The 12,283-nt window shown below is 37.7% G+C and overlaps 1 protein-coding gene across 1 annotated transcript in view; it reads right to left on the bottom strand.

The window, feature by feature from the left end:
* Positions 1-12,283, bottom strand: part of THSD7A (thrombospondin type 1 domain containing 7A) — a 286,529-nt gene that overhangs the window by 186,708 nt on the left and 87,538 nt on the right. The window contains exon 2 of the mRNA XM_062605006.1: positions 10,860-11,389. Coding sequence (XP_062460990.1) covers positions 10,860-11,022 — 163 coding nt within the window. The 5' untranslated portion in view covers positions 11,023-11,389. The remainder of the gene's footprint in view (positions 1-10,859; positions 11,390-12,283) is intronic.

Here is a 12,283-nt window from a genome sequence, read left to right as displayed (position 1 = left end):
CTGGGCTGCTTTATCACTGTCCCTCCTCTTCCTTTCATTATCTTCTGCATGGCACCAAGCATAAATTACAGGAATGAACTGGTCTTTCCAATGCTGCTGTCTAGAAAACAACACTGACTGTGAATTTAACTCAGAGTTAAAAAAAAAAAGTTATTTCAATGACAGCCTTCAGTATGCATCTTAAAAACAGCAAACTAAGCAGCAGAAGTGAAACTGGAATTTCTTAAAATAAGTTAGTGGTATATAAAAAAGATACACTTCTGTTATTAGTTTTGCTCACAAATTGAAGCTGTACTACTATTTTAGTCTGATACTGAAGACCTAGGTAATCTTCTGTTATGCGTATTTTACAAGGTAATGCCATTAGATCCATACAGCTTTGTTCAGTAATGTTTTCAGACCATCAGATATATACTACACATGCAAGGATACACAAACAGGTGTATGTATGGTTGGAAATGTCATACAAAACCAGCCTCCAAACAGTTTCATTAGAAAACTCATGTTAGTTAAAAATCAATTTTAAACACGTATTTGACAGAAAATTGCTGCTGTTTGCTTGCCCCATGCTTTTCATATTTGTACTCTCCACTCATGTTAACTTCTTCCTGTTTCCAAAATGTCCTAAGCTTCTATGACATCCAGTTTTACTTCTATATGGTATTACAAGTGTGTCAAAACATTAGTTTCTTGGGAATTGTATGTTGCTTGTAGAGCTGACACTGAAGTCAAGATCCAACCTCTTTACTAGTTTATAATGGCATATATAAAAAAAAAAAAAAGCTTGATGTTCCCTGTTGCAAGATGTAACTACATCAGCATGTTACTGCAACGGCTTTTACCGTCTTCTTTCACCTCTTTCCCCAATTCAGGCATTATTTTGACAAAAAAAAAATCACATGAAAATCAAGTAAAGCAGAGTAAAATGGGACAAACCTCATCACAATGTACACTTGATTCAACCCATCAGTAGAAAACTGCAAAACAAGCAAAACTTTACACAACACAAGTGATATTTTAGGATAATCAAGCTCATTCATATCAAAATTCAAAACAAGAATTTTGCTACATGCAAACAGAAGAAGGGATGAGTGCCAAATCTGTAAATGTGGAAATGCTACATAACATTTAAAACCGTCTTACTACTGAAGACGGTTTCTCTCAACAATGCATTTTGAAATTATTACACAGACTATCCTGCTTCCAAGTTTTTTCATAATACTGTTTTCCTATGAAAATAATTTTCTCATGTATTATCAACTAGTACAGCACCTTTATACCAGCTATTTGAACTGTTTTTTGGCATTTTGAATTATTTGAATGCTCTTTTAGAACATTAATAATCTATCTTTGTAAACAGCATCTTTAACACTTCTTAATTATGTCATTTTGTATAAAGCTGTAGTACAGAAGAACAGCAGCAAGTGAAGAGAATTCAATTGTGCTAGGCACTGTACAACCAAAAGTCATTATAAAACAATCTCTCTCTGTTCTAGTCGCTATTTCTCTAATGGCTTAGTGGTAAAATAGCTATTCCCAAGCACACATAAGGGGAGCAATTTTACTGTTTGCTAATATAAGCATTTCATTTTGCATAATACAGAAGGTGGAAAGTAATAATGTATCTCATTAACAAATTTCTCATTGGATTAGCAGATATCATCAATCTTTAAAATGTTTAAGTATCTCTCATTACATCAGAAACAATTTCCAATTAATACCCTCAAACTCACTTTAGGCAATATAAACAGTCTACACAAAACTGTTACTTATTATCTCTCTCCCTGTCTCAAAATACCTATGCAAAATTCTTCGTGGTATCTGGACATTGGAAAGCTTGCTGTGTTCCCAGCAACACCGACCACCATTGATCACACAAGAAACCTCCACTTGGGCCAGTTAATAAGTGCTGTATCTAATGCCATTCCTTCCCTGAACCCATGCAAATACACCAGATTTTCCTTGTCTATCCCCCACACATAAAGCCACCAAAATAACCTGGGAATGCTCACAAAATAAAGGGAATTTAAAAAAAAAACAACAAACAACCCAGCTATTGTGGGATACTGACAACTTTCCAGAAGTGTCAGCTGCGCTAAAATGCACAGTGCTAATTAATGCTGAGAACATGCTGATTGCTACAATAAATGTCTATTGGGTTTTGTGTGAAATCCCAGACACTGATATGTTTAGCACTATACAACATTCATATGTAAAAAGTATTAAATAAGGAAGATCTAGGGAAGATTAATTTGTACTAGTGGTAGCAAAACTGCTTACACTGACTTCGGTTTGAGATTTAATATCCAATACAGTAGTTATTTTAATTGTGATAATTTATGAAAACTTTTACCAAACAATGTGAATTTTTTAGGGTTTCTAGATATGCTTATCTTCCAATTCTTCCATTATTTTAGTAACTCTATATATTTTGTCTGCCTCAGTAGACAGAAACAGACATAAAAAGAAGTAAGACATCCATAAATAGAAGTCAATACTACTGCGGTCTCCAACTCTCTGCCAGCCCACTGCCTCCTCTGAGGCTCCACACGAAATAACCGGATGTTGAACTTCTATCAGTCTGAATTTAAATGTATCTTTACCCACCTAAGGAACAAACCATGGGGTTTTTTTTCAGCTTCACTAGTCTAAGAAAGAGAAATAAAGATTTTGTCTGGACATACATCCAGAAAAGGGTCTCCCAGTCCCAATGCATGAAGAAAACTTGTTTGTGGACAGAAAACAAACCACAGAGGAACACAAGAAAAAACAAACAAAACAACAACAACAAACTAAAACAAACAACCAAAAAAACCCAACACATTTAATGAAGAAAGTTGTGAATACAGGAAAGAACCTTCAATAAACAGAATAAACATGTGTCACCCTAAACCTCAGAAATTACTTTCTCAGCCACAATACATAGTTTAATGGGCAATACATCATGTGCAAATTTTACCTCAAAATATAGACTATAAATTGCCTTTGGGAATACTAGCCTATATATTACGTGAATGGGGCTTCCTGTTAAATATGGAGGTACATAACTAAAATACAAACTTCTGAGATCTGAACAACTGAGTGGATGAATGTTGTGGTTTAAGCCCAGTCAGTAACTCAGAACCACGCAGCTGCTCTCTCACCCCCCACCCCACCCCTTCCTCCCCCCCCACTCCCAGAGGGGTAGGGAGGAGAATCGAAAGAATGTGACTCCTACGGGTTGAGACAAGAACAGTCCAGTAACTAAGGTATATCACAAATCGCTACTGCTACCACCAATAATAATAATGATAAGAGAAATAACAAGGGAAGTGAATACAACCGCTCACCACCCACCGACCGATACCCAGCCTGACCCGAGCAGTGATCTCACCCTTATGGGTAACTGCCCCCAGTTTATATACTGGGCATGACGTGCTGTGGTATGGAATACCTCTTTGGTTAGGTTGGGTCATGTGTCCTGTCTCTGCTTCCTCCTGGCTTCCCCTCCTCCCTGACAGAGCATGAGGCTCAGAAAGTCCTTGGTCAGAGTAAACATTACTGAGCAGCAACTAAAAACATCCGTGTTATCAGTGCTGTTCCCAGGCCAAAAGTCAAAAACACAGCACTGCACCAGCTACTAAGAAAGAGAAAAATGACTGCTACTGCTGAACCCAGGACAATGAACATAATAAAAGCAGACATCAACACCAAGTAGAGTTGGGAACTGTAAAGTTAAACTTGTCTATAAGAGACTAATAAATAGAATTAATCCAACACTGGGGCAGCCAGCCTACACAGAACAAAACAACCCATAGCTTTTGTAATATTCTCTTATCCCAGCATGCCTGTAAGGTCAGGGATTCAGTTGATCCAGCCAGCATATGCACTTCAGGGCACTTGCTAAAAACAATGCAGACATTCTCAGACATCAGTACATAATGATCAGCTACCATTTTCTGCTTTTCTGACAGCTTCAAAATACTATCCTACAAGTGTAGTCAACCATTAGCCCAGAGCATGTTACTTGTTTATCTTCACTAGAGGCTTATAACATCAGCCACATTTTTTTCTATTTTCTTATTTCAGCTATGGCAAACTAACCACACAAGAAAAAGGATTTCAGCAGCACAATTTTTTTCTTCAAACATTTAAATATTTGCTCTGATTTTTGTTAGTAAGGACAGATTACTAAAAGACATTTATAAACAATTTCCTTAAAGCAACTATTTCCTGCATCTCTGCCAAATGTTTTATTGCTAGGGTGCACTAAAAACATTTTACATTGATCGAAGACTTAATACTTGCCTCACATAATTTCTGTTGAATAAAAAAACCTGAAAGGATATTTGATAAATGAGGGCAAAGAGCAAGAGTGATGAACATGCCTAATGAAAATTAATATTTCCTTATTCAAGTCACAGATTGACAAGCCCCATTTGACTACATAAACGTCAGATTTAACTGAGACACAGACAGCAAACAGTGTGGTTGCTTAGATGCACATTACAGAATGCAATAAAAGTGACAAATTCTAACTCTAATTACTATGAATGTATGCAGGGCATATGTAACCAATACTTAACCATGTTCAGTCCTGGAGGATCATTTATATTTTACATCAATGAAGTAACAGTAAAGCATCTTTAGTACATTTTGCTTCAATCATTTTTACTCTTTGAAAAGCTAATGAAATGCAGCTTTTAGTAATATCTTATTCTGTAGCTGAAGACCTGAGAATCAAAAAGATGAATCCTGAAAAACACCTTTTACATTGACAGTTTAAAGATCTTGACCTCTCTGTCTCCCTCCTCAAAGATGTGTAGGTACCAGCTCATCACGCCGCAACTATTGCTCTGTTTTTGCTTTAAGAGGTCCTCATTGCTCTCTTGTATCATCGCATGTGAATTCTCTTCCTGAGAGTCAGGCCTCAAGTTCAAACATCTTTTCTCATTTAGCATTTTCCCTAGGTCTACACATCTAATCTGCCTCTTCAGATCATTTCTTCATAATCTCTTTAAAATTTGGAGTTTTCTATTTACCGCCGCAGGCTTATGTCTCCAGTCTCAAGTTGTGATTACTGAGAAAAATTCTTTACTCTGGTTTTGGAAAAAAAAAAAAAAAAAAAAACACAACAAAAAAACAAGCAAACAAACAAAAAAAAGAAGCACCACAAAAAACCCTGAAACAAATGGGGAATTTTCTGCTGTATGATGAAACAGCTTCAACAAACAAGCTGACACAATCCCTGAAAGGTAAGTGCTTTAAGCAGAGAGATGGTTAGGTAATTTCTCTCTCCATCTTCCCTTGTGATCATTCCTGTCAGTGTGTATTTAGACACATTTTGAAATGCCTTCAGGACTGATGGTCCTAGGAAGGACTTCTGCCTTCCTAAGGCATTAAAATGTGATAGGAACACTCAGTCCTGTGAAAATAAGGACAGTCCTGGAGACATACATAGGGAAAATAAGGACAATTTATTCACTGATTTTATGTTTGTTAGCTACCAAAGGTGTTAGAAGAGGAATTTCAGATGAAGTGTGGGAAAACCTCTTGTCTCCAATTCCACTTGTGGCACCAAACTCTTCTAAAAATAGATTTGGGCCTTGGAATGTGTAAAAATTCTAAAAATCAGACAAGAATGTGATGGTGCAGAGGCTGTGTTTGTTCTACTCCACAGGTAAATGGGAAACCAAGAGGCTAAAAAATCAGGGGAGGTTAAGACCCAAATTCATATCAAGCACTGAAGAAGCATGATTTCGTTACAAGATCCCACACCAACACCTTGAAATAGCAAAAACATTTGTTCAGAGGCTCTTCAGGGGAAGTAAGAGGCCTTTGTGCAATCCTCTTCCCAAAACAATGAAAAAGGAAAAATCACACAGAGATCATGCTGTTGCCTGAAAAAGTTCAGAAAGAGGTTAAGGAGAGCTCTTGGGCTGCAGAGCTTGCAAAAGCCCTGCTGTCCACCTGGCACACTGGTTTCACTCTTGGCCTCCACTACTCTAGGAGGACCTGTGATCTTCCACATGTCTCCTACACCCATATTGTCACTTTTCCCCTCACTCTCCACTGCCTCAAATGTTGAGCAAGTTATTATCTAAGGACAAGTTCTCACCTATTGAGACACAACATATGTATAAAAATACAGATATTGTCTTCAGGAAACAAAGACCTTTTTGCCTTAATTTTAAAAAGGCACTGTTCCTTACAGAAAATCTATTGCAAGTTCTACCTTTTTAAAAAAAAAATAAGGGGAAAACATCCAACTGTGATATCTTGGTATCACACAAGTGCAGATAGCTCAAATAATTCAGCAGAGCTATACTGATATATACTATCTGAGATGTGATCAATAGTCTTTAAAAGAGATAATGATGGTAAAGGCACTGCCTCCCAGATTTTTCCTCAGGACATTTGTTGTTCTAGAGATATCAATACAATGCTACGTATTGCACTTCGAGAGTGTAATGTGCATTACTTCAAACCGTCAGAAGAAGCAATTTTACAGTCTGATCGAACTTTGCTGATCACTGAATCATAGAAAGGTTATAGTTGAGAAGGACCTTAGGATCACCTAGCTCCAAACCCTCCACCATGGGCAGGGACACCACACACTACACCATGTCGCCCAGGGCTCTGTCCAACCTGACCTTGAACACTGAACACTGCCAGAGATGGAGAATTTACCACTTCTTCAGGCAACCTGTTCCTGTGACTCAACACAGTAAGAACTTCTTTATACCTAACCTGATTTTGTGCAGCTTTTCAGTAATTGTATTAGTAACAGTAGGCAGACATTACACCCAACGCTGAGAGCACATCACAGACCACTGTGTTGGTTGATTTAACAAAAAACAAATGAAGCACAGGGTAGAAAGAAGTAAAGGAGAATTCTGATGTGACAATAAATGCTTACACTTAAGTCAGTTGTGTATAGAAATGGTGTCTATATAGCCTGCATCATGAAATGGCTGACCAAGAAAAATATGCATCTTCTTATTTTGGAAGATTGGTAACTGTACGGCAGTCTCTATTTAGGAATCCACATTCCTCACATTGTTCACTGTAAAACTTACAGATACATGAAAAAGCCTATGGTGGGCAGTATAAACAAGATTATGAAGTGTTCTTGAATATGAAAATTTCACTTTAAAAGTAAGAGACATTACATTTTAAAAAGTTAACACAAGCAGTTTTTACTCAATTGTGGCATATAGATTTTACATTTTTTTTGCACATATACAGAAACAATTCAGTAAGATTTCATAATACTTAAGGTAGAATATGAATGAAATACAAAACATTTCATGAACTCACTGTTCAGTGTATAGAACCCGAACCACACAATTATTCATTGCAAATAGAATCAGTGGACTCAGAGAAGGGCAATTACTGATGAACAAAACAGGTAATTCAAAGATTCTTTCAAGTTCGGAAGTCTAGTGCTCAGCAGTGTGTTCCCACCTCACACCAGCGGGATCACACCCCTTAATACCACAACTGTTGCTCTATGAGTTCCTAAAAACTGATGTTTTCTACCTCAAACAGACACAATGATTCAACTCTAGGAATACAGCCGTTTCATCACTCTGCTGTGAAGAGCCTGGTATTCTGCACAGATGGAGACCTTGCTTTAGTTTATGTTAGAGAAACCAGATGGCCTTCTCAGTGACCACACAAAACAAACCAGCTGTGTATTTATATCTGAAAAAAAATGCACACAGCAAGTCTGCACAGAACAGAATGAGAGTGTTTGGCGAGAAACCTAGTAACCAGTAACTATCAACTGTTCACCTAATTGCCTTTCCAAACACTGAAAGACCATTAAACACCATGTAATAGCAGCATAAATATGCAAGAGCAAATTCTCACAAAAGATCAAAACAAAGTTACAAAAGCCAAAACTTCAAAGCAGTTTCAGTTGGAGACGTAGAAATGACTTAGTGATGGTGTCCATATCACAGGATGGTGGGGATTAGAAGAGACCTCTGAAGATCATGTAGCTGTCTCCCTGCCGAAAGCAGATTGTTCACAACATTGTCCATGCTGAATCAAAGGTAATTAAACCCCCAAATGGTTAATCTGAGTATTATAAACACCTCAAAATTCTACAGTAGTAGACAGGAGGATGGTAATAGACATATAGAGGGAAAGTCCTCACCTCCAAGAGGTTTTCACAGGTTGGAATTTGTATTAGAAGAATGCTCCCAGAACAACAAAAAAACTAAATGCTATAAAACAAAATGCCAGCACTCCCCTCCCACCCAAAGAAGAAAAAGAAAAAGAAAAAAAAAAAACAACCTATAAATAAACCGTACCAGATACCATGATTCTTACTTTATAGGACAAAGAACACCTCAACTGAAACCTCATAACCCCTGCAGGTTATTGTCAAGGGCATTCTTAAGAAAATACAGTGCCGTAAACCAATGAAGACATGGGGTAGCATTCACAAGACATATTACCTCAAAAATCTTTAGAAATAAAAAAGACACTTGTATGTCATGAACAGCACTTACAAAAGGTGACACCCAACTAAACTCAATACAAAAATAGTATGTTTCTCAAAAAATGGACATAACCAGTCTCAAAAGGCATATAATCAAGCTGATTTCCTAGACATAGTCTCAGCCATACATTCCCCTGACCTGTTTCCTTCACAGAAGAAAAAGCAAAATACCATTTGAGTTGGATGAGTTCATTTCAGTTTTATTATTTCCTCTGATAATTTACCTGAACTTTATACACCCCATACAAGATATTCCTTCAGATCACTGACCACTGATTCCCCTAATTCACTTCCTAGAGCCTCCCACAAAGAGAGGAAAACCAGCAAAACTCAGTAAACAGTTAAGAAAGAGTGCAAAGATTCAATCAGAAGCCAAACACAGATGCATTACCTTATTCATTGCATTTTGCCATTCATTATTTGAAAAGAATCATACTGACTTGTTTTTCAGCACGTTGCCATCAAATCACTGGTGTTATATTAAAAACTGTACCATGAACATACTTATCCTAGGCAAGACAGAGGGGAGAGGTCACAGAAGAAAACTGAAATGAAGAACTAGCTCTTCATCAGGCAACATAATTAGATACCTGTTCTAAACAAAAGTTTCTTAAGAGTGGTCTTTGCCAGGAAGGGAGAGAAGGGGAAGAAAACAAAAGACAACCTAGTTTCCTTCTTGCTGGCTTAACTGACCTGACTTCAGAGCACATGTACTCTGCCCAAAGAAAACAGTTAAGTCCGCAGCAAATTGATAGTGCATGTTTGTAAGTATTAGTTAGCTAGAGCTGTTATTATTCTCAACCTATGTTACTATTTTAACATTTTTAAATACAATCTGTTAAATTGTTAAATTAAGACATAAGAAAAAGCTGGAGAGTTTACTGATGCCTAGCAACTTAGGGTAAATGGAAAATGTTTCATGAAAATGCTATATTTTCACTGTGCTTTTCCATAAACCTGTTTACGAATTTTATCTCCTTTTAAGTGTGTGATGAACATTTACAAACCTGTAGTGAAACTGAAAAATACGTTTTGAATTTGTCAGTGCTTCAAAAGAAAAAGGAAAATCAGTCACTGTCATAGTGCAACCCACCTTTCAGTCAGAAGTGAAAGTTGCAAAGGATTTTCCCTTCTTCAGATTTCTCTTTTCCAGTGTTACTGGAAAGCTTGTCTTCTTGTTTAAATGAATTTCCTTTTAATCTCCTCCCTGAGCTGCTGGATAGATAGAGCCTCTTAAAAAATTCAGGATATCACTGTAATTGTAAATTGATCTCCTTCTGTGGCAGAAGGCTGGGGCCCTCCATCCAGGAAAGAGACTGTCCTAAAGTTGTTTTTCAGACAAATGATCAATTTGCACTCTCTCTTACTACTGTATGTATTATCCTTTAAGGCTAAAGCAGTTTTTAAATAAAACTACTACTTTTTGGATTGTTTTATTCCTGGCACTGTACAGGGAAGAAAGCCAGCTGCTGAAGCCAGTGTGAAATATGCAATGGCTTTAAATTTTTAAATTTCCTAAAGGAAACTTTGACTCTGCTTACAAAGGGACTAAAACCATATTAGACAACTAAAATACACATACTCGCCACTGCTAAAGTGCTGAATTAATGTAATATATTAATAGACACAAGAAAATTCCCCATTGATTTTTAATGCAAAGTTAAGGTTGGACCACTGTTATGACTATGTAATCTTTAAAACAGACACGTAACTCATTAGTATCAAAGTAGAAGAAATTATCTACCTAGTGTGATGCTGAATCCACATAGCCTATTTGCCTTTGGCTCTTTAGTTATGAGATCTGGCATCACTTGGATTATTTCACCTAATCCATCATTAGCTTTCACGTGTCCTATATACTGTGCAACAAACCTAAATTTAACAATCCCATCTCCCCATCCATTACCACACTGAATATATTACATGTCAGCATGGAACACAAAGATTAGATATGCTGAATTACATCTTTCTTTGTGAAATGTCAGTATTTTTAGAGCTCTGTTAACGTTGCTGACTATGTAACAAACGCTTCTTCCCATTGTGGACAGGCACTAATGCCCTGACCTTTGCTATTTAACACAAGGCTACTAAAAATATATATGAAAAAAACTCAGAAGACACAGAAAATATACAAGAAATCCCAGTAACAGAGCCACAGAGTCACAAATGTGGGGGGGTTAATTGCCATATTTGCTTGGCTGGTGGATACCTGGAGGATGACCTAATTCTTTTTTCCCTATAACCCTGCAAGTAAACATTAGTAATTCAGATTTAACTTTCTTCTCATACACAAAGCACACAAAAAGGTTATTACTTACAACAAAACCATAAATACCCTACTGTTGTGTACCGCAGCATCCTTACTTACCAGTCTTCCACAAATACACCGATGAAGTTTGAAATTCACTTTGTGCACGAGCGTCCCAGATTCCCAGCAGCAGCAGCAGCACAAGAACTCCCACGCACCGGGCTGGCACGGCGGAAACCCCTGGACCACGGCAGAGAGCAGCGCTCCCCTTGCTCAACCCCATGCCTCCAGCAGCCTGCTGCCACCTCCAAAACCCTCAGCACGACCACGAAACCTTCTTCAAACAGTATTCCCCTCTTCAGAATTTCTTCCCAGGGAGAAGGGGACTGGAAACCTCTCTCCTGCTATTGTGCATGGCAGTTGAAATGGAAAAACTGTTTAACGCCAGGGAACAATAGAGTCCTTGCACGCTCTTGCTGCTGCAGCGGCGGCGGCTACTGCTCCTAGTATGGTTGCTGCTCCACACTCTTCCATTCAGCAGTTAGTAGCAGTTTTCCATCAGCTAAAAGCAAGACAGCTGTCCGCAGGGGGCTCCAGCTGACTGAGCAGGTTATCTTTCTCTGGGAGGCAGCAGCAGTCATTTACACCAGCTGGAGAGAGTGAGAGAGACAGAGAAACAGGGATGAAGAGAAACACAAATAGCCCAGTGCTGTAATTGCAACACAGAGAGTGACTGGAAAAGGCTGGCTTCCCAGACACGTCTCTCCCTGGAATATCCCAAATGATACATACTGAGAAGAAAAGAAGAAATCAACATCAGACACGGTTCAGAAACACAAATTGTACAACCAGAACAGATATAAACACAACAATATATATTAATTAAGAGAGCATCAGGCATTAGTTCAGATAATAATATGTATGCTGCATTAACCATTTTGTAAACAATAAAAATAAGTGCTAGGACATGCATTAAATAGACAATTAAGACCTTAGGCAAACAGAAGAAAATGCAGGGGAAAAAAACAAAGAATAATAAAAAATATCTGCTAACTTGCCTTGCATATTTATCAAATCTGTTTCAGGTAATAACATACAGATACCTGCTGTGAGGACAGACGAATATATGTATATGGTAACGTGTATGTATGTGTAAGTACATCACCTCTGTGGTAGATGAAGTGTGCATGTAATATATAATGCAAGATAACATCCCTTCCTATCCAGCAAGTATGTACACATGTATACATGCATAAATGTCAACTGTGTAATTTAAAATAATTTCAAGATCAAGTTATCAATCATTTTACACATGAAAGTATTCAGGATACATTAGGCTGTCTTGCTGACACAGAAACGTGGAGACAAAGCTTTTTAAAGTAGGGATCTTTCTTTATCTCTCCCTCCCACTACCCAGTGAACAGAGGCAATAACAACCCTAAAAAACCCAGTTTTGGACACCTATAAGCTGGGAAACAAATGAGGAATTTTCAAGAAAACTGCTGTCATATGCAAAAAGTTTCATTAAAAATGCAAACACCCAC

This window comes from Pezoporus occidentalis, unplaced genomic scaffold (genome assembly GCF_034315485.1).
Source record: "Pezoporus occidentalis ecotype Australia unplaced genomic scaffold, CSIRO_AGI_Poc_V1 ctg9, whole genome shotgun sequence".
Lineage (NCBI taxonomy): Eukaryota > Metazoa > Chordata > Aves > Psittaciformes > Psittacidae > Pezoporus > Pezoporus occidentalis.
This window is presented reverse-complemented; position numbering and strand designations above follow the sequence as displayed.